The sequence below is a fragment of the Podarcis pityusensis genome (assembly GCF_964106645.2).
Source record: "Podarcis pityusensis genome assembly, chromosome: 18".
Classification (NCBI taxonomy): Eukaryota; Metazoa; Chordata; class Lepidosauria; order Squamata; family Lacertidae; genus Podarcis; species Podarcis pityusensis.
The window spans coordinates 10,065,839-10,092,963 of NC_138043.1; the positions used below are offsets into that span (position 1 = coordinate 10,065,839).

At 48.0% G+C, this 27,125-nt stretch overlaps 1 protein-coding gene across 5 annotated transcripts in view; it reads left to right on the plus strand.

Moving 5' to 3' along the window:
* Positions 1–27,125, plus strand: part of DOT1L (DOT1 like histone lysine methyltransferase) — a 76,086-nt gene that overhangs the window by 26,947 nt on the left and 22,014 nt on the right. For 4 of the 5 annotated variants that reach the window (XM_080988720.1, XM_080988721.1, XM_080988723.1 and 1 more), the window contains exons 6-22: positions 508–602; positions 1,270–1,332; positions 7,783–7,838; positions 9,101–9,180; positions 12,317–12,385; positions 14,275–14,381; positions 15,680–15,721; positions 16,345–16,428; positions 17,039–17,276; positions 18,510–18,623; positions 19,110–19,201; positions 19,691–19,792; positions 21,726–21,863; positions 21,963–22,088; positions 22,211–22,719; positions 24,797–24,920; positions 26,937–27,083. In XM_080988720.1, the coding sequence (XP_080844846.1) occupies positions 508–602; positions 1,270–1,332; positions 7,783–7,838; positions 9,101–9,180; positions 12,317–12,385; positions 14,275–14,381; positions 15,680–15,721; positions 16,345–16,428; positions 17,039–17,276; positions 18,510–18,623; positions 19,110–19,201; positions 19,691–19,792; positions 21,726–21,863; positions 21,963–22,088; positions 22,211–22,719; positions 24,797–24,920; positions 26,937–27,083 (2,186 nt within the window). The remainder of the gene's footprint in view (positions 1–507; positions 603–1,269; positions 1,333–7,782; positions 7,839–9,100; positions 9,181–12,316; positions 12,386–14,274; positions 14,382–15,679; positions 15,722–16,344; positions 16,429–17,038; positions 17,277–18,509; positions 18,624–19,109; positions 19,202–19,690; positions 19,793–21,725; positions 21,864–21,962; positions 22,089–22,210; positions 22,720–24,796; positions 24,921–26,936; positions 27,084–27,125) is intronic. The other variant, XM_080988722.1, reaches the window with a different exon arrangement.

Here is a 27,125-nt window from a genome sequence, read left to right on the forward strand (position 1 = left end):
TTTTCCACTAATGACCAGCAGAATTGGGAGGGAGAAGTGGGCGTATTTAGCATTCACTCTGGAAGGGATGTGGGTGGCGCTGTGGGTTAAACCACAGAGCCTAGGACTTGCCGATCAGAAGGTCAGCGGTTCAAATCCCTGCGACAGAGTGAGCTCCCATTGCTCAGTCCCTGCTCCTGCCAACCTAGCAGTTCGAAAGCACGTCAAAGTGCAAGTAGATAAATGGGTACCACTCTGTCGGGAAGATAAACGGCGTTTCCGTGCGCTGCTCTGGTTCGCCAGAAGCGGCTTAGTCATGCTGGCCACATGACCCGGAAGCTGTACGCCGGCTCCCTCGGCCAATAAAGCCAGATGAGTGTCGCAACCCAAGAGTCGGTCACAACTGGACCTAATGGTCAGGGGTCCCTTTACCTTTACTGGAATGGTATAGTCGATTCTGCTCCGTTTCTACCTGTCTCTTCTCCTTTTCTCCGTTTCTACCTGTCTCCTCTCCTCTTCTTGTCTCAGGTGTGGGCCAAGTCGTTCTTCAGGTAGCAGCGGCCACAAACTGCAAGCATCACTATGGCGTGGAGAAAGCAGATATTCCGGCCAAATATGCGGAGGTACGTAGCTCATGTGTGTTTGTGTGGTTAGAAAGGGGGAGCATCCTGTGACCTACATTAGAAGCATAGCTGTCAACTTTCCCCTTTTTTTAAGGGAGATTCCCTTATTCCGAATAGGATCCCTCACAAGAAAAGGGAAAAGTTGACAGCTATGATTAGAAGCCAAGTGCAATGTAGAGAAATCTAGACTTGGGTGTGCAGGCTCGTTTTAAAGAATCTGAAAGAAATCTGCACAGGGAGAACATGACTTCTTTCCTTTTACAGCCTGTAGAAAAGGTGCTACTTCAGCCATTTGGTGCACATGTAGATACCCCAAGCCTGCAATCTTGTGCTTTAAATTCTGCCTTGATACAATAGGGCGTCCAGCAGCAGCTTCTGTGAATTGATAAAAATATATATTCAGATTTCTTTCCATTGTGTAAAATATCTGGGCCGTGTGCCACAAACAGTACAGGTGAAAACAGAGCACTAAATGCAGTCAATACAACACAGGATAATTATAAAAAAAATGTTCTCTGCTGGTGCAAGTCCTTGGTGGTTAATGATCTCTGCCGCAGTTGCTGTGTTCCCCCAGGTTGCTGGAAACGGGTCACTATCCAATTTACTACTAACAGCACACCTGCTTTCTCCTCCCCTCTTCTCTCCTCCCGGCTGCCTGCCTTTCCAGACGATGGACAAAGAATTCAGAAAGTGGATGAAATGGTATGGGAAAAAACATGCAGATTACACAGTGAGTTGAAACGGAACCGCAAACGTTACCGCCCACCAAACCCTGTTGCAAATCACCCTCCTTCCCCCTCTGTTTTGGTGTGGGGTTTTCAGAGGCTACACCTTTGTGTAGGGGCAGAGAACCTTTTCTGGTCTTTGGGGGGGGGGGAGGGCACATGCCAATTGTGGGTGAGCCAGAACGGGCAGACAACCACGATGTGACACCTATCAGACTTTTTCTGTGGAAGGTTACACCTAGGCCACATGCCCACAGTACATTAAAGTGCTATGATATCTCTGTAAACAGTCATGGCTTCTTCCCTCAAAGAATTTTGGGAACTGTAGTTTGCTAAGGGGGCTTGAGGGACGCAGGTGGTGCTGTGGGTAAAACCTCAGTGCCTAGGACTTGCTGATCTTAGGTCGGCGGTTCGAATCCCCGCGGCGGGGTGAGCTCCCGTCGTTCGGTCCCAGCTCTTGCCCACCTAGCAGTTCGAAAGCACCCCTAAGTGCAAGTAGATAAATAGGTACCGCTTTATAGCGGGAAGGTAAACGGCGTTTCCGTGTGCTGCGCTGGTGCTGGCTCGCCAGCTGCAGCTTCGTCACACTGGCCGCGTGACCCGGAAGTGTCTTCAGACGGCGCCGGCTCCCGGCCTCTTGAGCGAGATGAGCGCGCAACCCTAGAGTCGGTCACAACTGGCCCATACGGGCAGGGGTACCTTTACCTTTTACCTTTAAGGGGGCTTGAAGTGGCTTGGCGATCCCTTTTCCCCTCCCAGAGTTTCGTGGGAAGAGGCATTGATTGCTAAAGCGCTTTTGGCGGACCCTCCAAGTGTCCCTACTTTCCAGGGACAGTCCTGGATTTATAGAAGCCGTCCCGGTTTCTGATTTGATTCCGGAATGTCTCACTTTTCCTTTGGACGTCCCTATTTTCATCGGAGAAAAGTTGGAGGGTATGGAGTTAATGTGACCCCTGAACTATCTGAAGGCAGCCCTGCATAGGGAAGTGTTTTTTTTTAAGTTTGATGTTTTAATATGTTTTTATTTTATTTATATACGTCAGAAGCTGCCCAGAGTGCCTGGGGCAACCAGGTCAGATGGGAGGGGTATAAATAGCAAAATGATAATAATAATAGTAGTAATAATAATAATAATAATAATAATAATAATAATACTAATAAAAATAAAAATAAAAATAAAAAATAGAATAGAACTTTCCTATTTTCATCAGAGAAATGTTGGAGGGTTTGGTTCTTGGGGGGTGGGGATTGCAGTGACTGTTTAAAGTGGTATTACAGTGCTTGAAAAATGTACGGTGTGGACAGAGCCCTAGTCCATGCAGCTGCCATAGGTCCTACACATGCATCTCTCCCTTCAGGCAAGCAAGAGGAAGGCAAAAGCACTCGGGGGGGGGTGGCAGAGGGTCAGAGAGAGGACATGAGTCCTGAGGGCCAGGTAGAGAGGGCTTGGGGGGCCCCATCCAGCCCACAGACTTGAGGTTTCCCACTTCACACACGGGGTGTCACTAGAACCCTTGCACCCATCGTCAATGGGGAATTCTAAGAAACAAACCAGTGCAGTTATTCAAGGTCCAGCCGGCCGTTGTGATTCAAAGTGGCATCCAGTCATATCCTAGCAAAGGTGGAAACTCTACCACCAGCATCTCAGGAGCCACCATGCAAAATTTGGTTGTAGCAGTACTAGTAGTAGTAATGTTATTATTTATACCCCGCCTATCTGGCTGCGATTCCTTAAGAGGTCTCCACATGCAGAGGGAAGACAAAAGACAAAATGTATAGTAGGTGATGGCAGCAATAAAATCCATTTAGAAAATGAAAAGAAATGGGGTTCTGATTCTCGTGCTGGGGAAGGAAGCCCTCCCTGCAAGATTGGCTCAGCCTCTGGATTCCTGCTTCTCCAAAAGAGGCTTTTCCTTTAAGTTCCGGATCCTCAGATTATTACAGTTATTATAATTATTATTATACTGTATGCTGCCCATCTGACTAGGTTGCTCCCAGCCACTCTGGGCGGCTCCCAAGAGAGTATTAAAAGCACAATAAAACATCAAACATTATAAAGTTCCCTAAACAGGGCTTCCCTAATTCAGAGCTTCAGGAGCTCCTTTCTTAAAAGCAAGCAGCCTCTGCCTAGCCCCTGAGCAACTCCTCCCTAGAAATTCCTAGGGAATTTCTGCTCCCATTTCCATTATTGAGTTAAGGCTTGAAAGCTTCTCGTTGGCAATTAATGCTGACAGATGGTGCTTCCCCCCCACTTCTTGGCGGTTCCTACTCGGAAGTATCCCCTCCTGAATGCTGGCCAGGTATCTGGGGGGAGCTTAATGACGCAGAGCCTATGGGATGTTGGAGCGCTTGAGTGGTTGTTTCCTGGATGGCTCCTGCAATGAGGTCGTTCTGCCTCTCCTTCCTTCCCCTGCCCTTTCTCCTCTGAAATGCTCCCCACCTATCACTCCCCGCCCCGGTTTCTCTAATGACCAAATATGGTGTGTGTGTGTGTTTATATGCATTAGATGGCACATCTTGCAAGAGGAAATTAAATCAGCTGCTTAGCTTAATGACTTTGAGGGTGTGGGAGGGAGAACTTGCGGGATAATTCAGGAGGAGGAGAGGGACATCATCTCAGCCTATCAGCAGCAGCAGCAGCAACAACAGCAGCAAATATAGCACATCTGTTCTCCCAATTCCCCGGGACGCGGATGGTGCTGTGGTCTAAACCACAGAGCCTAGGACTTGCTGATCAGAAGGTCGGCAGTTCGAATCCCTGCGACGGGGTGAGCTCCCGTTGCTCGGTCCCTGCTCCTGCCAACCTAGCAGTTCGAAAGCACGTCAAAGTGCAAGTAGATAAATTGGTACCACTCCGGCGGGAAGGTAAACAGCGTTTTCGTGTGCTGCTATGGTTTGCCAGAAGCGGCTTAGTCATGCTGGCCACATGACCCAGAAGCTGTACGCCGGCTCTCTTGGCCAGTAGAGTGAGATGAGCACCGCAACCCCAGAGTTGTCCGCAACTGGACCTAATGGTCAGGGGTCCCTTTACCTATCTCCCAATTGCTCAAGGTGGTTGCATACTTCTCCCCAGTTTCTCTTCCTGCCTTTGACATGTTAGGATGTGGCAGGTCGCTCACCACCACTTAGGGCAGGGGTCAGCAAGGTTTATCTTGCCTGGACTGGATCGCATGTGCGCCCGTGATTTTTGGCACGTGCGCAAACACAATTTTCGGCATCTGTGCAGACGCGATTTTCGGCGCCGCAGAAGCAAGTTCCCGCACTGCGCTGTACCACTTTAGCGCACCACGCGAGAGCGGGAACCTTGGTTTGTGGGCGGCTTGTGGGCCGGTCAAACGACGTCCGCGTGCCGCTTCTGGCCCATGGGCCTTAGGTTGCTGACCCCTGACTTAGGGTCTTCAAACCTCCCAAATAGGTACAGCTTTTTCTTGGGGAAATCCAAGCTGAAGCTGGCATTCTTTTGTGGAATGTGCAGATAATTTGTTGTTAGTTTCCGCATGGGAATTGGGAGTCACTTGCACCCCCCCAAAAAAAAACTTGGTGGGTTTTGGGGTGTGAGTCCAGTGCTTTTTTCCTTGGGGCACTCAAGGGTACACAGTACCATTTGTCTCTCCCCTCCTTGCAAAAAAGAGAGGTAATTTTAACCGTCTGCTCCTTTTGCAGCAAAAGGAAAAAGAAAAGGTCTGCCAGGTATTAAGCCATTCCGGATTTAACGCTTCTTTTTTCCTCCTAAGCGGGAACTTTTTGCCGCTCAGATATTTGAAAAAAAAAAAAAAAGAAGAGAGGAGGAACAAAATACCCAAGCCCTCCTCCAACGGCTTCCATAGCTTTGAAACAGAGCCACGTTCCGTAGCTTTGGGTTCCTGCCGCTCTTGAGTGTGTGTCTAAGAAATATTATTATTATTATTTCAAAAATAGCTGTGTGTGCTTTTCCAGGCAGAACAAACAGGTCTTTGGATGCCAAGTGTCGTGCTCAGAGAGGACTCTCGGAATGCAGGATTTTTCTCCCTTCCATGTCTGCGTTACGTTACAGCCAGCTATCCTGGCCACACTTCCCCCCTGCTGCAAACGGAGGGTTTTCTTTTCAGATTTATTTTGGAGCCCACATTAATTTTGGAGTCCAAAACTCCCTCCCCTGCAACCCCCACCTCCATAGGACCTCCATAGACCGCTGGAAATCTGCCCTTGCTCCTTCTTAATGTCTTTTGCACAGACCCCACTTTCTCTTGGCAGAGTCACACCCCCTGCCTGCTATGAAACGTGATTTCCTTCTGCGGTCTCTGCTGGGTAGACCCTGTGTTGTGGGGAGGTAGGGTGTGTGCAAGGGAACTTGCTTCCTGGCTACGTTTGGAAAATTCCAGCTGAATTGAAAATCTCCACTGAAACAGGAGTTTGGGGAGAATGGTGTCACCTGGAAAAGTTCATGGGCTTGTGCAGGATTCTGGTTTGATTCCAAGCCCCAGTTCAAAGCGTTGCTTCTTAATTCTTTTTCTCCCACTTGCGAAAGATGGAGGGATCCCTCTGTCTAGAAGAGGCATTCTCTCCTGAGAGCAAGGGATGCTTCATATTTAGCTGAGATTCCTGCATTGCAGGGGGTTGGACTAGATGACCCTTGGGTCCCTTCCAACTTTACAATTCTATGATTATTATTTTTCTAGACCCCAGGGATGGGCAACTTCCCTGCAGGGGCTGCTAGACTTCAGCCAGCATGGCTGGTGGTCAGGGACAAGGGCTTAGGAGTTCATATGTAAAGCGTCTGGAAAGTCTGATTTTCAAATTATGTGCAATTTTCTCCCGTTATAGCTCTGCTCCAGAGTAAGCAGCACCAAGCGCCTAATGTGAGGTTTACAGTCAGTTTCCGACTTGAGTTGAAATTACTATTCATGCTGCCAATACCATGTTTATTATTAAATTGTATTTTTTTAAAAAATTAAATTTGTATACCACCCTATATGCCTGCAGGTCTCAGTGTGGTTCACAAGATAAAATCACAATACAGTGGTGCCTCACAAGACGAAATTAATCCGTTCCGCGAGTCTCTTCGTCTTGCGGTTTTTTCGTCTTGCGAAGCACGGCTATTAGCGGCTATTAGCGGCTTAGTGGCTATTAACGGCTTAGCGGCTTTAAGAAAAAGGAAACAAACTTGCAAGAACTCGCAAGACGTTTCATCTTGCGAAGCAAGCCCATAGGGAAATTCGTCTTGCGGAACGACTCAAAAAACGCAAAACCCTTTCGTCTAGCGAGTTTTTCGTCTTGCGAGGCATTCATCTTGCGGGGCACCACTGTATATATATATAAAAAACAGAACAAGAACAACCTAATAACGCCCCCCCCCCAAACCCCCACATTTTAAAAGGGCATTGGATGTCAATCAGCCAAAGGCCTCATTAAAGAGGAACATTTTTGCCTGGGATCTAAAGTTGTAAAATGAAGGCGCCAGGTGAGCCTCCCTGGGGAGAGCGTTCCACAAAAGGGGAGCCACCACAGAAAAGGCCCTGTTCTCGTGTTGCCATCCTCTGGATCTCTCATGGAGGAGGAACACAAAGAAGGGCCTCAGAAGATGACCTCAGGGTCCAGGCAGGTTCCTATGGAAAGAGGCAGTCCTAGTGGTCCTGTGGTCTTGAGCCGTTTAATACCAATTCTTTTGACCATATGTCTACAATTTGTATCACCAAAAATAATCAGTAGCTATAATTTTGGGCAGCAAGTTGCAGTTTCTTTAGTAATATTATTTCTTCCAACATTAAGTTCCAGCAATCTTGCACCAAAATACATTCCCACATTGAATGATAACATGTGCCAAGTTTATCGCGACCCCTCCAACAAATAGCCGATATGGGAGAGAACATTTTCTTTGATTATTGCACATGGATTTGTGGTTTTTTTAACAGAAGAGTCAGCCGCCTTGAACATTCCTCTGTGGAGGCACAGATTTATTCTCATGGATTTGCATAAACAGAGAGCTTTGAGGTGGATATCCTCCAAGCCAGTTGCTGTCTTTTGGCTCCCTCCTTGCCTTGGGAAGATGGAAATATCTGGTGCAGATGGTGCCTCTCCTTTGCTGCTCGCTAAGCAGATTATGTTTCCACCATTGCGACCAGAGAAACAAGACGGGGAAGGTTGGGTGGAGGGGAGGAGACACACAGCAGTTTAATAGGAGCCAGTGTATGTGATGCCTTCTGTTCCGATCTCTCTATTCCCCCTGCACCAAAAAGTAGGAAAAAGTAAGAGGGGTGTGACTTTTCCTTTCGGTCTCCTTATTTCAGTGCCTTGTCAGTGGCCCAAATATATTCAGAAATCTGTATTGCGGGCTGGTCTTAGGAAGATGTTCCCTCTGCCTCCCTCTTTCGGCACGGTAGCAAGCGCAGCTGCATTTTGCCAGAGATGTAAAAGTTGGCTGAGTTAAAACAAGAAAGTCAAACTCCATTTTTTCTCTCTTTCTCTCCTCTTCTTAGCTGGAAAGAGGCGACTTCCTCTCGGAAGAATGGCGGGAGAGGATCGCAAACACAAGGTATGGCACTCTGTCTTTTAACACAGACACCCCCCCGGCGCAGAATGGGGTTCACCTGCTTTTCCTGCCCCCACGTCTTATTCATTGGATGCTAGATATTGCCCCCGTCTCATTTCTTTGCGAGGAGAGAGTGCTGGGTTGCTTAGGGCATCCTGCTCAGGGGCTCACCTGGCTAGTGGTGGCTGCTATTTAACTGTCCTTCACCCTAAGATCCCAGGGCAGGTTACAGCAGTTAAAACGGTTTGGAACAACTCGGGGGCCACAAAGAGATGTGGGTCCTTAAAATATGGACTTTGGGTGTCAAAGGCCTGGGGCAAAAACCTGTGATTCCTCCAGAAGCTGTGTGCTGAAGGTTCCAATAATAATAATAATAATAATAATAATAATAATAATAATAATAATTTTATACCTCGTGCACCTGGCTGGGTTTCCCCAGGCACTCTCAGTGGCTTCCAACACATATGAAAACATAATAAAACATTGAACATTAAGCATTTCCCAATACAGGACTGCCTTCAGGTGTCTTTTAAAAGTTGTGTAGTCATTTGTCTCATTGACATCTGATGGGAGCGCATTGCACAGAGTGGGTGCCACCACTGGGAAGGCCCTCTGCCTGGTAGCTTGGAACTTCACTTCTCGCCTAGGGTTAGGGAACTGCCAGAAGGCCCTTGCAGCTGGACCTCAGTGTCCAGGCTAATGCACCTCTGTGGGGAAGGAGTTCCACAGCTTCGGGGCCACCACTGAAAAGCCCTCTCCGCCGGGGCAGCCACCACCCCTGAACTTCTGAGGGAGGTGGAGCTGCCAAGAGGGCCTCTTCTGCTATCTCGGCACCTGAGAGGGTCTGCAGAGAAGGAAGTGGGCTTTCGGGTACTAAAACCAGGGGGATGGGAAGTGTCAGGCTTGGATTGGTGTGACCGGGACGTATTTAATGCTTTTAAAAAACCCAGACCATGTTGCTTGGAGCACCGCTGAATTGCATTAGCATTTCCATGTGGCTGGTCTTTTCTTCTAAGTTATTTTACAAATGTGGAACACATTCCCCTGTATTTTCTGAGGTGGCTTTAGTGAAACACATGTGAGAGTTGAAAGCTATGTTATGCCTTGCCTTGCCAACAAAGTACATGTGTGTGCATGCGCATGTGTGTGTACGCACACACACACACACACACACACACACACACATGCACCCTTCCCCCCACCCCTTGCAGCAAAAGCAAGACAGTGTGTGTCCATGTTTTACTAAAACTCCTCTTACCTTCCAGTGTTATTTTTGTGAATAACTTTGCCTTTGGACCTGAGGTGGATCATCAGCTGAAGGAGCGATTCGCAAACATGAAGGAAGGTAATGAGTTGCGTCCTCTCCACTGGCCTCACCACTGTTGGGATGACAGTTGGGCTTTTTCAGTTGTGTGGTGGCAGCAATGAGTGTGTTCTTTGTATGTTGGAGGTGGCTGTTCTGCCCGCAGTAAACAGGCTTCCTAGAATGGATATCGGCAGAGGCAACTGATGTCGTGTTTCTAGATGTTCCTGCACGCTGGCTCCCTTCAGCCAGCACAGCCGAAGCTCAGGGAGCTGTAGCTCATAGATATATGAACGGGGACCCTTGCAATCTGGGAATCACAGCTAAAGAATCCCACTCAAGCTCTGTTTAAATCCTCCATTGTAGGAGAGTTTGCTACCTTCCAAGGGAGTCCGTTCTACTGTCAAGCAGTTGTTAACAACAGGAAGTTGTTTAGCTGGAATCTCGTTTCTTGCAATCTGTATCTGTTGGTTTGGCAGCAGAAAGCAAGCTTATTCCACCTTCAGATGTTTGAAGGTGACCATCCTATCCCCTCTCAGTCTCTTCTTTTTCCAGGCTAAATGTACCAACTCCTTCAACTGTTCTTCATAAGGCTTGGTTTCCAGACCCTTGATCATCTTGGTCTCCCTCCTCTGCCCACCTTCTAGCTTGTCAACATCCTTCTCAGCCCCTCATCCTGTTCCCACAGTGGCCAGCCACTTCCTCTCACCCTCTCTTAAAACAGCCACTATCAGTCCTTGTCTTTGTCCTTCAACAGAAAACTGGCTCAGGTTGATCTCACCTTGTAAAAATTATAACAGCCCACAAATGAGGACTTGACACCTGCTCTTGAAATGCGATCTGGTGGCCTCGATGAGTCCTGTGGCTGTGAAACTCCCTCCCAGGCGCTTTTGTTTCAGCCTGCCAGGCTTCTTTGATCTCATGGGTGTTGTCACAGGGAGCAGTTCTCTTCCACAGGTGTCAGGCAAAAGCTTTGTTCTCTTCTCACCCTTTGTCTTGGGGTTTTCCTTCCACCCCAGTTGGGTGATTTGGGCCCAATTCTTTGTGTGTGCATGTGCAATTTTTAACTGAATTTTATACAGGGTGAGTCCTTTAAAAGAGGCCTTGTGGGTACAGAGTACACATGTTCCACTGGGTCTCTTTTAAAAGACTCACCCTGTATTAAAACCAAAAATGCCAATTTCTAAGTACATATATCACAATATTACACATTCTGGCAGATCTGTGACAATGTTTTTCTCTCTAGTGATATGACCGAGTAATAGAAAAATACCATAGCTATACAACTAAAAAAACCAAGATGACTATTAACCCATCTGGCAGAATAGTATAGGAAGATTGATGTAACAAAAAGCAGAAGGCTGCATTTGGCTGGCATTTTTTTTATATACAGATAGGCATCCAGAATAAATCCCTCTGACGCAGTGTTGAAAACCCTGATAAATAAGCTAGGTGCCAAGTGGCTCCTGAAACCAAGATTACAGTTGCCAAAATTCAATGCCTAGTTACCCCTTTCGGGGCAAGACGGCTCTAAAGTCTTATTTTCCGAATGAAGGACTGACTGTGATGGATTATCAGTTAAGCACCTGGCTAGTTCAGAGGACAACCTTGAGCCAGGTTAAGAGCTCTGAGAATTTGAAGAAGAAAAGTCACTTGATCCAGGGACGGTCCACATATCTATTGGCCTGTTCCATCCTCTTTCTCTTAGCGGTGGCTGCTCCAGCTCAGGCTGCACAGAGAAAGCATTTTGGTTCCAGAAACTATTTCTGATTGCGCAGATGAAATACAACGGATAGAATTCTACAGGATGGGGAATTACAATCCTGATCCAGTGATCCCCAGGCATGCACCTCCAGACGGTGGAGATACCAGGCACCATTGTGGCGCCCAGGCATGTTCACTTGGTTGCAGGTGGTCGAAAGCCAGGAGCAAAAGGCGCCTGGCACCTGGCTAATTTCAAACACAGCTCTCACGTCAGTGAGATTTTGCCAGAAGCCGCTGCAGCTAGGGCTGGGCCCAGTTTACTAGGGCTGATCTGAATGTTCCTGTGTGTGCCTGTGTGTGCCTGTGGTTCGGCTGCTCCAATATTTATTGCTTAAACGCTTTCACACATGTTTTTTTGTTCCTCTTTTTTGCTCTTCCTCTCCCTCATTCAGCTCTTCAGACAAAAGGTCTAGCTTTAGATGTGGCAAGTGTTCATGTCCTCTGTATTGCTGTATTTACCTGTGCTGTTGTTGTTTTTAAAAAAGACCGCAAGTACACTTAATTGGTGAATATGGTTCACTAGGCTGAGGGGGCGCTGCTGCAGAAAGCCACCGGTCTCTGCCCACCCTTCTCTGCCCTCGGTATAAAGAGCAATTAACCTGTGACCTAAAAGGAAACAATTTATATGCAGCCATTAGGGAAGCTTTCTTGAGCCCTGTAAATCACTTCAGATGTTATTTGGGGTGGGTAGGGGATCCCTTATCTTCAGATGTCAAGGCCAAACTCCTAATGCCCACAGTTCACATAAAACCATCTGTTCAACTTGGTGAGTCGGGGGGGGGGAGAGTTAAGACAGTTTACGTGCAGCACCCGTGAACCTCCCTGATGGTAAGATTGTCAAAATGGTTATTAACACGAAATCAAAAGTGCAGGCGGAAAAGAAAGAGGGAAAACATGATTAGAGGTGCAGAGCGCAGTAGCAATACCGTGTTTCCGAAATTAACAGAGAGCAGATAATGTAGAAAAATCAATGCGGCACGAAAAGCCTTTTTTGTTTTGCAATTTAGCCGGGGAAGAGAGTGTGGCACATCTCTGAAATTGACCCGTAAGGAGTGGAATCCCTCCCGATGGCAGGGAAATGTTTCAGGTCCTGGAAATGTGTCATTGCGAGTTCTTTCCTCTGCAATAGCCAGAGTCCACCTATTCCTGCACCACAGGGAGAGAGGGCCAACTCTTCAGTTTCTTGGCCAAATGTATTCTCTCTGTGGTTTGTTTACTTTTGATTTCTGTTCCCTGCCTTTTGTTTGCCTGTGCTTTTTGATTTTACGTTAGCAAGGAACAATGACTGGGGGAAAGGAGAGATTCCTAAAGCCTTGCCTTTTTGACATAAGAATGCACAAATTTGACCTGTGCCCTTTCCACTGCTTTAGGGTAACTAACGAGTGGGCTCTGCTCCTGCTTTTTCCCCTGACAGGTGGCCAGATTGTATCCTCGAAACCTTTTGCACCATTGAACTTTAGAATAAACAGTCGAAACTTGAGTGGTAAGATTAATCTCTCTCTCTCTCTCTCTATTTTAAAATTTCTTTTACGCCAAAGAATAAATGGACATAAATCTGACATCAAGAATCACAAAACAGAGAAACCAGTAGGAGAACACTTCAATCTCCCAGGACATTCTATACAAGATCTCAAAGTAGCTGTTTTACTACAAAGGAATTTCAGAAATAGACTGGAAAGAGAAGCTGCTGAATTGCAACTCATTACCAAACTTAAAACCATGGAGAGACCTGGTTTGAACAAAGACATTGGATTCTTATCCCATTATACATGACTAAGCCATTTCTCACCTTCTCACCCCTTGCCTTTTCCTGTAAGACCTATTACAGTCGTTAAGAGTCGTCAGCAGGCTCATCTCAGCTATCTGCCAATCTCCCATTCCCACCACTCTTCTGAGTAATACCCCTCCCCACCTTCTCACTATATAGAAGGATCTGGCAACTTCTGTTTCAGTGTATCTGAAGAAGTGTGCTTGCACACGAAAGCTCATACCAAGAACTAACTTAGTTGGTCTTAAAGGTGCTACTGGAAGGATTTTTTTTATTTTGTCTATTTTAAAAGTGTGTTAGGTTTTGAACTGAGCGTGAGCAGCTGGGTGTGCATCCTTTGTGCCTGCTCCCTCGGATGTCCCTGGGCTTGAACTTGTTGGGAGATAACGCCGAGGCCTTGTGCCTTCCCCCAATGCAGCGTCGCCCGGGATTCATCACTCCGGTCTCCCGTCACACTGATGCGACCCATATCCTCCTGGGACATGAGCACACGACTGGCAGAGTCCAAAATAGAAGCGTTAGCTTTGGGGTGTAACATCTAATCCTTATTTATTGCAACGAAATCAAACACAACAGTACAAAGTAAACATGGCTCCTCTTTCCCTCTCTTCCTCGGAGAGAACCCTGAAACGAAACATCGCTGTGAGAGAACAGTGGGAGGAAGGGAACAAACAGTGTATCTCCCTTTCCTCTTATATAGCTCTAACAATCAGCAGCTGAAATGTATTGCATACAGACACGTGATCCAACAATCCTATAACTGCAGCGTAGGGAGGGGTGAAATCCTAACAGAACTCCCATCATCTAAGAAGAGGCATCTCTACCACCCAGGAATGGATGCCTGTTCTAAATAGAGACATTCCTAAAATGACAATACTTGGAGGGATGTAGGTTCCCCATCTCTGCTCTAAGAAAAGGCATTCCGTCTTCTCAAGAGGGAATGATACCGCAACGAATGCTAATTCTTAGGTCGGGACAGGAAATTTCTGTGTGTCTCTGATCCCTCTGCCAGATGTTGTCAGAGCCTCCCGTTGTTTTGGGACTACAACTCCCATCATCCCTAGCTAGCAAGACCAGTGGTCAGGGATGATGGGAATTGTAGTCCCAAAACAACTGGAGACCCTCTTTGGGAAGCCCTATGTTAAGAGTCTCAAATCGCAGCACCCCTGACCTTCTACTCAGCCACACCTAGAGATGACCGATCTTTGGTGTATGGAAACAGGCTTTTGTTTTTTTAAAAGAACCTAAGAAGAGCTTGCGGGATCAGGCCAATTCTGGTCCAGCATCCTGTTATTGCAGCGAGACGCCTGTGGGAATCCTGCAATCAGGACCCGAGCCCAAGAGCTCTCTTGCCTTCCACCGCAGCTGGTATTCAGAAGCACTTACTGCTTCTGGCCATTGTGGCTTGGCAGCCTTCTCCCCCTCCGTCAATTTGCCCAGTCCTCTTTGAAAGCCGTCTAAGTTGCTGTCCACCCCTGGCTCCTGCGGGAATGAGTTCCCTAGTGAAACAGCACGAAGGGTGGGGTGTCACTCTGAAATGTGCTCCGCAGGTGGCGCTACTGTTTCCTCTTTAACCCTCTCCCATCTTTCTCCTCCCCCAAAAGATATCGGCACTATTATGAGAGTTGTAGAACTGTCACCACTCAAAGGGTCTGTCTCATGGACTGGGAAACCTGTTTCTTACTACCTGCATACTATCGATCGGACCATAGTGAGTAGCTGCACACAGGGCAGTGGGTGGGTGGGTGGGTGGGGGGCTGTCCGTGAGGGGGTGTGTGTGAATAAGTTTGTGTATTAATTTATTAGCAAATGGCAGTGGTGAGCATCATCGGCCTAATTTTATTGTGCATTTTTTTTAAAAAAAGTTTTATTTATTTTCATGGTACAGTAAGCTGGGAAAGTAGCTGTTACAACAGTAAACAACAAATAACATGTCCTGATAAAATTGCAGACTTTCAGCATGCCCACGTGTTAAAAGTTTCATTTGATTACTCTTTAAGAGATCACACCACATTTTCCCATGAGTGCTGGGTGGATTCCTGCCACAGTCTGAACAATTTATGTATTCAGTAAACCTTTGCCATATATTATAAAAGGAATATGGATTGTGTTCGCCCTTTGCACCTTTCACCTGGCATGTTAGTTTCTCAGCCAATGCTATTGACCCTACTCTGTTATACCAAGAATCAATGTCCAGCCCAACACCGGTTTTCATGTTGTGCATTTGTGTTCCTGGTGGGGTCAGGAAAGGGTGTGTTACTGTTTTGTTGTTTCGGTTTAATTATTTACTTGTGTTTTATTTTGTATTTCATTCTGTGAACCGCCCAGAGATCTTTGATGAAGGGCAGCATATAAATTTAATAAATATATACAATAAAAATAAAAGGGGTGGGGGGGCAGCAGCAAGCGAAATCCACAAACCACCTTCCGCAGAGAATTAGAATTATGGAATTGTCAAGCTGGAAGGGACCCCAAAGTTCCTGGGTGCTCTGCGTTAGGACCCTGACGCCTCTCTTTTGCATTTATTTATTTAGTTGGACTGCAACCTTTTATCTTTGGTGATTTTAGGTGGCACGTTCCCCCCCCCCGTCCCCCCGTCGCCGCCCTGACTGTTTGTCGCTTGCGGTTCCCAAGAACACAGTGTCTGCAGTTTCCCGTTGTTCAGTCATTGCACTGTGATTGGAGTCCATCAACACAAGTTCTGTTCGCTTCTTAGACGCTGCTTTCTGTAAACTATTTTGAGAGTGGTGGGGTTTTTTTTTGCTTTTGCTTTTTTACAATCAAGTCCTACATAAATTTTGTAGGAAAAAATAAACAAGACTTCTCATTTTGTTGGTCCCATGTCGCTAAAAGAGCCAATGCTGGTGTGATGATATTTTAAGGGTGAGTTCTTGGTGTACTTTTTAGGGAGACGGTGCCTGAATGCTCCTTTGAAACACCTGGGACATCTGAGGTGGTTTATTCGTTTATTTATTATACTGATCTATTTTTCTTGTCGTTGCTATTTAGCTTGAAAACTACTTCTCTAGTCTCAAAAATCCAAAACTCAGGGTAAGTGGCGTAACAATAGCCGTTTTACTTTTTAAGCCTAATTGCAGTCGTGGAAGCTTCAGAATAGTGCAGCTTCTCCGAGACACGTAACGTGGGTTCAAAAGCACTCTTTGAGCGCTCTTCTCCCATGGCTGGTATGCATGGAATCATGGAATTGCAGAGCTGGAGGAGACCCTAAGGAATCATCTGGGCCAGTGTTTCCCACACTCGGGTCTCCAGCTGTTGTTGGACCACGACTCCCACCATCCCTAGCTAGCAGGACCAGTGGTCAGGGGTGATGGGAACTGTAGTTCCAAAACAGCTGGAGAACCAAGTGTGGACATCTCTGATCCAGTCCAACTCCTCTGATGCAGGAATCACAGTTAAATAATTCCTGATGGGTCGACTATCCAACGTCTGTTTCAAATCCTCCAGTGCCCTATGTTGGAAAGGCTGCGGGGAGATAGGCTCACATTTTCACGCACGTTGGAGTTGCCCGTTTTCAAGAGGAGAAATGACACACTCTTCCTGTGTGTCTTCCACCTCTTATTGTTTGGAAGGAGGGGGGCGTTTTCCTGTCTTTTCTCTCCCCGCCAACCCCCAGCCTTCTCCGTGCTCACGCTCTCAATGTTTACACTCCGCAGGAGGAACAAGAGGCAGCTAGACGTCGCCAGCAACGAGAAAGCAAGAGCAACACCACCACGCCAACAAAGGCCCAAGAGACCAAGGTCTGATCCCACGAATAATCCGCTGTGTGTGGACAGTTGCAGTTTCCTAAAAGCCAGGCTCAGGCACACATCAGAGGGGCAGCATGCTTCTGGGTGGTGCTGGGGGGATCCCAACATCTACAACATGACATTTCTTTAAACAGAGCTTCCCACACACCCCAATTATATTTTACTAAGTTCCAACATTCTTAACATATACAATCAAAGCTTTTCTCTTATTTTTGTTCCCACCCCGTTTTCCATGTTGTTGTTTCTCCCCTTCTGCTGCTCCTTCTATCTATCAAATTACAACCACAATATTATAATCTATTTACTTCTGTTGCTCATAGCTCAAATCTGGCCGCGAGTCCATCATACTGTAATATTTCTTTAAATAGTCTTTTCAAACAAGGTTGTTTTTTTAAAAAAAAATTGAAATTGAAAGTACAGGCAAACAAGCACCTCCCCCCAGTAATCAGCCCTTCCCATAAGTATAACACATAAGTATAACACAAGATTCTAGTCCTCATGCCTCTGGGAGCAACAGAGAGCCCTTGGGCAGCTTCTTGAGGAAGGGCTTCTGCTTTTCTTGGGTTTCGTGTCCTCTTATTTATCTGTTTGTTGCACAAAGGACTATGGTGCTGAAGAAGAGGCGGCCCCCGGGGCCAACGCCATCAAAAAGCCATCTCCGTCCAAAGCCCGCAAGAAGAAGCTGAGCAAGAAGGGGAGGAAAATGGCCGGCAGGAAGCGCGGGCGCCCCAAGAAGATGAACATTGTGAGCTCAGAGCGCAAGCCCAAGAGGAACCAGACCGCCCTGGAGCTCCTCCACGCTCAGACCGTTTCGCAGGCCTGCTCGTCTTCTCCTCAGGGTGAGCTGCCAAGTTGCTTGGTGTTAGCTGACCACCCTTCACGTTGTGGCGTGGGCCATTATTAATTAATTAATTAATTGAATTTATATACCGCCCTATACCTGGAGGTCTCAGGGCGGTTTACAGAATAAAGCTACCGTATTTTTCGCTCTATAAGACGCACTTTTCCCCTCCTAAAAAGTAAGGGGAAATGTGTGTGTGTCTTATGGAACGAATGTAGGCTGTGCGGCTATCCCAGAAGCCAGAACAGGAAGAGCTGCGCAGCGCTCCCTCTCGCTGTTCTAGCTTCTGGCTTAGCCTCTTCCAGGCAGGGAGAGCCTTCACCCCGCTGCCCTTCGGAGGCTTCACATGGCTATCCTATCCCTGGCTTTTGCAGGAGGTGGGGGGAAAGCCAGGAGGCTTGCTTTTGCTGAAGCCAGGAGGGCAAGGGGGATCGGTGCACACCGATCCTGCTTGCTCTCCTGGCTTCAGGGATAGCCCCGGAAAGCCTCCTGAGCGAAGAGAGAGGAGCGCTCCCTCTTCGCTCAGGAGGCTTTGCGTTGCTTTCTTATTTCTTGTTTTCCTCCCCTAAAAACTAGGTGTGTCTTATGGTTGGGTGCGTCTAATAGAGCGAAAAATACGGTAATTTAAAGGTGTTACTTTCCTTAAATGTGCACTTGGATTTTGCTCCTACTAGGGCTGGGCAGTATCTGGCCTTCAGCACCGCGATATATCACCAGCTAAACATCACAATATTCTGATACATCATGATGTCTGGAATAAGGATATAGCTGGTTTTCAACATTGTGATATACTGATGCAGTGTCTGAAATAAGGGTGGAGCTAGGTAGAGGCATTGACTGGCTTCACGGATTCCCCACACCCTGAACTTGTGATTCGCTGCCCCCTTCAGGAGTCAGGGGAGAGCTGAGCTGGCAGAGTTAATGGGGGGCTGCAGGAATCTAGAGTAGCACTGGCTACTTCATGTTCCCCCCCACACACATTGTGTGTGTGTGTGTGTGTCCTGTTCCCTGAGTGGCTAGCAGTCCTGAGCCATTTACGGCTTCATAGGTAGGCTTGGTGATGAGCCCTCACCAGTGTTTGATTGTATTCAACCACATCTTTCCTCCACTTGTGGTTCAAGCCATCTCCCAGCCTGTTTCCTCGCCACAAATCCACAACCTCCTGTTTTCCTTGGGTGGGGCTTCTAAAGCAAAGTGAGAAACTTAATGCCTTGCGTCATCTCCCTTCCAGATGCTTACAGGTCACCTCGTAGTCCGTATTACCAACTACCTCCTAAAGTGCAGCGGCATTCGTCAAACCAGCTGTTGGTGACCCCCACCCCACCTGCACTCCAGAAGCTGCTAGGTAAGCGGTCTCCGCCCCGCCCCCTCCCCGATGAGCAGGCCAACCCGCATGGTCGGTGTGGGAGGGTGTGGGTGTGTTCAGGTTTGTGCAAATAGGGAAGTGGGAGACTTCATCAGCGCCCTGGACAGCTCCGTGGAGGCTTCAGGCTAGACGCTCCTTATGAGCAGAGCTCAAATATTGTTTCAGCACCAGCCCTTGGGGGACTTGAATAGGACCTGTGACTCTATCTTCAGTAGCACCATGGACAGCTCATATAGGGCTCAGGCTAGAGATTCCATATAAAGGGAGCTCAGATATTGTTTCAGCACCAGAGGTCCTCGGACTGAGCCCTTAAATAGGAGCTGCAGCTGGCTCTGAGTCGCCAGCTCATTTAAAGGAGTCTGGACCGCTGTTCTACTGAAACAGGGATGGGGGAGGCTGGTCCTGAATGCAGGGCTGTCGTTGACGATGTCCTTCTGTTCTCCATCTCCTCTGGTCTTAACACAGATTCGTTCAAGATCCAGTACATGCAGTTCATGACGTACATGAAGACTCCTCAGTATAAAGCGAACCTTCAGCAGTTACTGGAACAGGAAAAGGTAAGGAGACAAACTTCCTTTCGGCAGCTGTGTAGGATCTTCCTCTTAAGCCTGATCAGGGAGTTTTTCTGAGTAGAAATGTAATCGCCCCTTTTGGAATTTTGAAACTCAACCCTTGGCCCTGAGAAGTGACAAAGCTCTGTTGATTTAAGCTCTTGCGGAATGATATAATTAGCACAGTTTTGAAAAGTCAAGCGAGAGGCTGTAATGGAATCTATAGCTGCCGCCTTGCAGCAGTTCTCAGTTTTCTTACCACTGAAGCTTGAAACAGAATGCAAAAGAAGGAACGTAAATAATTTGAGATGTTTGGAGAAACTGTAATTGTCATACAACAGTGCCTTACAACTCACGTTTGTAAAAAGGTTCATTACACATGCAGTTTTGTTTTATCTACTTACAAATTCCTTTTTTACCATTTCTTTACACTGGATAATGCTCCTGTTAACCTTGCTGTGTCCCCACCCTCTCCTGTCCCTGCTTCTGTTCTAGGAGAAGAATACTCAACTTCTGGGGAAGGCCCAACAGTTGTTTACTCACTGCCAAGCTCAGAAGGAAGAAATCAAGCGGTTGTTCCAGCAGAAACTGGATGAGGTAGGAGTGGGGAGTGGCGTGGCCAGCGGGGCGGAGGGGGGGGGGAGACAGAGACTGCCCTCTGCAGAGCATGCGTTGTTGTTGTTGTTGTTGTTTACAGTGGTACCTCTGGTTACGAACTTAATTCATTCTGGAGGTCCGTTCTTAACCTGAAACTGTTCTTAACCTGAGACACCACTTTAGCTAATGGGACCTCCCACCGCCGTTGCACCACCGCACAGTTTCTGTTCTCATTCTGAAGCAAAGTTCTTAACCCAAGGTACTACTTCCGGGTTAGTGGAGTCTGTAACCCGAAGTGTTTGTAACCCGAGGTACCACTGTAATAATATTTATTCTACCCCAGCCACTCTGGGCGGCTTCCAGCCTATATAAAAAGATAATAAAACATCAAACATTAAAAAGCTTCCCTATACACAGCTGCCTTTAGATGTCTCCAGAAAGTTGTGTAGGTGTTTATTTCCTTGATATCTGAAGGAAGGGCATTCCACAGGGAGGGTGCCACCACCGAGAAGGCCCTCTGCCTTGTTCCCTGTATCCTTACTTCTCACGGTGAGGGAACTGCCAGAAGGCCCTTGGAGGAGGACTTCCATGTTATAGCTTGATTGTAACATCACATGACTATCCAGTCATTACTATCCTCCGTAGTCTTACATTCAGACATTAACTGATATATCTCTCGTCAGTATGGATGTGCTTTCTGCACCTGACTATTTATTAATCTGGCATATCACATGTGTCAAACCCTCTGTCTCACTTTTTCCAAGGCCTCTGGCAGTCAGGTCTGGACCATTCTACATTCCATCTCCACTTTCCCCACTTTTTCCAAGTCCTCTGCTTAATGGGTTAATTGCCCTCTTACCCATGCCCATAGCACAGCTGATCTTCCTTGCAGCTGGTATTTTTTATTTCTCTTTCCCTTCAGGCCACATCTAGATTGCACACACCAATCCCATGTCTAGCCTGGAGTCACAGTGCAGTGGTCTTTGCGCAAGCTCTACAGGGGCCCCCACATCCCAGATTGTTATCCCCTATCTCTGTGCGAAAAGTTCAGATCTGAAGAGCGCCCTGCCCCATGCATTGGTCCTGATATCAATCAGGACAGGGCAATTTTAGACACATCACCGCATTTTTCGCTCTATAAGACGCACCCGACCATAAGATGCACCTAGTTTTTAGAGGTGCTATGATGCTCATGTACTTCTTGTGGGCTTCCCACAGGCATCAAGCTGGCCACAGTGCTGGCCACTGTCTCTGCGCAGCGCCTCTCCTGCGAAGCGGGAGGAGGACCAGAAGGGAGGAACATAGGAGGAACAGAGAGGGAGAGCTGCGCAGCGCCCCTTCAGCGAAGCGGGAGGAGGAACAGAATGGGCTCCGTTCCTCCTCCCGCTTCACAGGCGAGGCGCTTCGCTGAAGGGGCGCTGCACAGCTCTCTCTCTCTCTGCACAGCGCCATTCGCTCCATAAGATGCACTCACATTTCCCCTTACTTTTTAGGAGGAAAAAAGTGCGTCTTATGGAGCGAAAAATACAGTAAATCTGTCTGGGTCAGATTTAGTGTCTTTCACTGGACAGTCCCAGGGCAGCTTGCAACAACGAAGCATACGGTTACCAAACAAAGGGACAGTTGCCACCACGAAGCAATAAAGATGTAATCCTGAGTCCCTCCGGGCAAGCCCCCCAAGGGTATGCTCAGGACCATCAGCTCAGAAGAGGGGAGACTGTAACACAGTGGGCTGGGTGGTCTCTGCAGCAGCTGCAGCAACTGGGTCATGGCTTCCTGAGTTGGCATGGAAAGGGGCACGAGGAGAAGGCAAGCCGTTCTTTTTTGTTTTCCTGAACTTCCTCACTGCTCCCAAACTGATGCTCCCTGTTTTATGTCGCCGGGATGATGCTGGGTGGGGGTCTAACCATGTTCTGTCCCCCCACCAACCTAGCTGGGTGTTAAGGCACTGACGTACAACGACCTTATCCAGGCCCAGAAGGAGATCTCTGCTCACAACCAGCAGCTGAAGGAGCAGACCAAGCAGCTGGAGAAAGACAATGGCGAGCTCAGGAACCAGAGTTTGCAGCTGGTGCGTCCTCCCCAACGGGAGTCCCAGCGTCTTGGGGCTGGGGGCTGGGGTGGCTCACGTCCAAACTCACCCTCCTTGTCTGTCTCCCCCATATCCTAGCTGAAGGCCAGGTGCGAAGAACTGAAGCTGGACTGGTCGACGCTGTCGCTGGAGAATCTGCTCAAGGAAAAGCAAGCACTGAAAAACCAGATCTCTGAGAAACAGAAGCATTGCTTGGAGCTGCAGGTAGGGTTTCGTGGAATCATAGGACCAGAGCGTTGGAAGACGCCCCAACCCAGGCGTAACCAATTTGTGCATTGCACATAAACTTCCTGATTTCCACCCTCCCCATTTTTTTCTTTTTAAAGATCAGCATCGTGGAGCTTGAGAAGAGTCAGCGGCAGCAGGAGCTGCTGCAGCTGAAGTCCTACATGCCTCCCGACGACTCGCTCGCCCACCCACGCCACAAGCGCCACCCGAGCCGAGAGGTGGAGCCCGATCACAGCACCTTCCACCCCGAGCTGGAGTGCTCCAAGTTCCCCGCGGGCCCCCACCTGAACGGCATGAGCCCCGAGCTGTCCATGAACGGCCATGCCACGCCCTACGAGATCCACGCCGCCCTTGGCCGCCCGGCCTCCTCGTCGTCCTCGTCCTCCTCCTCCAAGCAGGGCACCCCCCAGTACCCGGCTTCCCACCTGGACCAAGACATAGTCCCCTGCACGCCCAGCCACAGCGGCAGGCAGAAGCCGGACAAGGCCTCTAGCTTGTCCTTGCCAGACTACACCCGCTTCTCCCCGGCCAAGATCGCCCTCCGCAGACATCTGAACCAGGACCACGTGGGCAGTGGGAAAGCAGCACCCGCTGAGAACCACCAGAGGTGAGAGAGGGGTTGGCAGCAGAGGGGCTTGGGGGAAGCGAGGGGTCCTTTTGGGGCAGCTCCCTCCTCCCACTTGCTCCACGCAGACTGGACTTTGCCAAGCACCACGGACAGAAGGAGGTGCTGTCTCTCACTTGGCAGTTCATAGAATCATAGAACTGTAGAGCTGGAAGGGACCCCAGGGGTCATCTAGGCCCACCCCCTGCACTGCTAAAGCATCCCTGGCAGATGGCCATCCAACCTCTGCTTAAAAGCCCCCAAGGAAGCAGAGTCAGCAACATCCCGAGGGAAACCGTTCCCCTGTTGAGAATGTCTCTTCCTGATGATGAGTCGCAATCTCCTTCCTTGTAACCTGAAGCCATGGGTTCGAGTCCTACCCTCCAGAGCTGGCCCCCTCTTCCATGTCCTGAGTTCTGGCAGCCTTCTTTGATGCAACCAGGGCTTTGGAGGAAGGGTTTGTGTTTCCCCATCAGATACTGCTGAATACTGATATGCCACGGTTGGTGTGGAGCCTGCCTGCTCAAAACCCAGATGGCACTAGGCGCCAACATCCCTTCATCCCTGGCCATTGGCCATGCTGGCTGCTAGGAGTCCAGGAACATTTGGAAGGCTCCAGGTTTCCCCATATCTAATCTAATAGTAGTACAGTGGTACCTCGGGTTAAGAACTTAATTTGTTCTGGAGGCCTCTTCTTAACCTGAAACTGTTCTTAACCTGAGGTACCACTTTAGCTAATGGGGCCTCCCACTTCCACTGTGCGATTTCTGTTCTCATCCTGAAACAAAGTTCTTAACTCGAGGTAATATTTCTGGGTTAGCGGAGTCTGTAACCTGAAGCGTCTGTAACCTGAGGTACCACTGTAACGATAATAATTAATAATAATATTTGTGCCCCGCCATCTGACTGGGTTGCCCCAGCCACTCTGGGGGGCTTCCAACACATATAAAAACATAATATATATAAGCCAGGCACCAAATGGCTACTTAAACCAAGGTTACAGTCACCAAAATGGAATGCCTATTTGCCATTTGGGGGCAAGACGACTCGAAAGTCTTATTTTTCAATGGGTGGACTGACTGTGGTGGATTCTCAGTTAAACATCTGTCTACTTCAGAGGACAACCTTGAGCCAGGTTAAGAACTTTGAGAACTTAAAGAAGAAAAGTCCCTTGATCCAGGGATAGTTTGCATATCTACTGGCCTTTTCTGACCTCTTTTTTTCTTAATAACACAAGAATATCCTTCACAACTCTGAGCAGGGCAGTGGGGAAAGCGAAGACAAGCGACAACAATTCGCTATAACGCTCTTCACTTCTCCTGCTCAGGCAGCACTGAAAAAGCATTTTGGTTCCAGAAATTCATTCCGATTGTGCAGATAAAATATAACTGATGAAATTCTACAGGATGGGACCTTAGTGTGTGAAAACAGGTCCAGATCCACGGATCCCCTGATGGTGGAGATGTCAGGCGCCATCCTGGCACCCAGGCATCTTTACTTGGTCATGAGTGACCAATAGCCAGGTTCAAAATGCGCCTTGCAACTGGTGAATTTTGAACACTGCTTGGGATATATCGTGATGAAAGGCAGGATGTCTCTCTTAACAAACGATGAACGCTTTCCATTGGCAATGGGGAAACCTTCAGAACTCTTGCATCCTGTTTATTTTATTTTCTGAGCACAATTCAAAGTGTTGGTGCTGACCTTTAAAGCCCTAAATGGCCTCGTTCCAGTATACCTGAAGGAGTGTCTCCACCCCCATCATTCTGCCTGGACACTGAGATCCAGCTCCGAGGGCCTTCTGGCGGTTCCCTCACTGCGAGAAGCCAAGGGAACCAGGCAGAGAGCCTTCTCGGTGGTTGCACCCGCCATGTGGAACGCCCTCCCACCAGATGTCAAAGAGAAAAACAACTACCACACTTTTAGAAGACATCTGAAGGCTTTAGGGAAGCTTTTAATGTTTAATAGATTATTGTATTTTAATATTCTGTTGGAAGCCGCCCAGAGTGGCTGGGGAAACCCAGCCAAATAGGCGGGGTATAAATAATAAATAATAATTATTATTATTTCCTTTTGGCAGGACTGAGCACATGAAAGAGAACGGCCTCACCTTTTCAAGCCCTGCGCTGCCAAACGGCCTGAAGATGAGCCCTCAGGAACCCCAGCCCCCTTCTCCAGCAGCCTTGTCAGTAGCCAATGAGAAGGTAAGGAAGCCGCAAGGGGGGCTGTCTCTGAGTCTCCAGGTGCAGCTTCCATAAGGTTGACTTCCCGGGAGTATTCAACTGTGTGGTGTGTGGGTTTTTTGGGGGGGAGCTGAGCTGTACCAAATGTTAAATGAACCTTAGTCAATGCTAAGTGAACTATGGGTTGTCTCCAGTGCAATATATATAATTACTAATGTGAAGATCCAAATTTGGAGCAAGTACTCGTTGGTGAGAGATTATTATGATTACTGTATTTTTTGCTCTATAAGACACACCAGACCACAAGACGCACCTAGTTTTTGGAGGAGGAAAACAAGAAAAAATATATTCTGAATCTCAGAAGCCAGAACAGCAAGAGGGATCGCTGCGCAGTGAAAGCAGCGATCCCTCTTGCTGTTCTGGCTTCTGGGATAGCTGCGCAGCCTGCATTCACTCCATAAGATGCACACACATTTCCCCTTACTTTTTAGGAGGGAAAAAGTGAGTCTTATAGAGCAAAAAATACAGTATTTATTGAATTTATATACCGTCCTATACCCGGAGGTCGTAGGGCAAGAACCCCAGTAGAGATTTAAAGTCACAGAATATGCAGAAGAGTGAAGGGTGCAAATATATGCTGTTAGACCTTTAAAATATGCCCTTCCAAAATTTCCCTGTTCCCCCAGCATAGATGAAAAAGCCACAGGTTTGGTAAGTTAAAGATTGGTTTACTTACAAATGCTTCAAAGCTCCGGTTCATGCGCTTTCCCATACATTGGTCAGAAACATTGCAAGGCGTAGTAAAACTTAGCTTAGTTATAAAGCAGTAAAAGCTCCAAGATTATTGGTATAGGAACTCCAGAGTGGCTGGTGAGAGCCATGCGGTTGAGCTGGAGCAACCAGCTCAAGCTTCATCACATACTGAGCTTCTCCGGTAGACTGGAGTTGGGAGAAACAATAGACTTGAATTACCTGTTTCCTCCCAAGGTAAGGGAAGTGACATAGCTAAGCCTGGCAGGATAGATTGCTTTTTAGTATTAACCCCTTCATGCATTCATTAGACTTAAGCATGTTGGGTTACTTGTGGCTGGTTATCCCACATATCCAACGCTGAGTAGGTTGTGGGCTGAATCCAATGCTAAGTAAATCTCCCTTCAGTGCAGGGATTTCTGCTTGTGCGAAGGGACTCTTCCCCCACCCCCTGTGTGCCCTCTAATTCAGTTCTGGGGTTTCCCCCAACCCTTTAGAGCAGATTTGAAGTAACTCTACAGGATGGAATTGGGGGGGGGGGTCCCCATTGCACAAGAGGAAATCTCTGTGCCAACGGGAAACATTGATCGGTTATGCTCAGAGCATACTGATGGGGAAATGCAGGTTGTGTCCCGAGCCAAAGAGAATTCTTCAGGACCCGAAAAACCCACACTGCATAATAAAGTGCCCAGATTGAGAGTGCTGTATGTTAAAATACATTTTACACGACTCTGGAGGTTAGACTTGGGTCTGTTTGATGCAGCGTTTTCTCTCTTGCAGTGTCACAAGTACGTGCCTGTACTGTTGTCTGGTCTCAGTGGGGTGTGGAATGCATTTCTCTCTCTCTCCCCCCCCCCCCCAGAACTGTCCCTTTCTTAAATGTGTCAGAAGCGCCAAGCTGCAATCAGCCCTGGTTTCCAAAGTCCGGCCTCAAACATTTGTGAATGGGGGAACCAAAATGACATTGCTGGCGCTCGTCTGTTTATCTTAGCAAAAACCAGCACGCGTGTAATATTCCCCATCTCCACGGCCACTGTGGTTAAATGGACCCCTGTTGTACTCTGACCGAAACGGCAAACTGTGCGTGTGTGTGTGTATGTTGGCTGGCTGATGCAGTTGACCTCTTGTTCGTGTCTTTTTAAGAATATTTGTTGGGGTGGGGAATTGCTTGCAAGCGCTCCATGCTCTCCTTCCGCTAAGCGTCCTTTTGAGAGCTTCTTGGCTCGGAAGGCGAAAGGGGGGGCGCTGCATTATTTTGGCCTTCTCTGCTTTTTTGTGTGTCTGCAGGCTTTGCGAGAGAGGACGTCCGCGAGTAACGGGGAGACCATCACCAGCCTTCCCATCAGCATCCCCCTGAGCACAGTGCAGCCCAATAAACTCCCCGTTAGTATCCCCCTGGCCAGCGTAGTCCTACCTAGCCGTATTGAGAAGGTGGTGAGTAAGGGTGCTTTCCCCTCCTCCTCCTCTTCCTCTTCC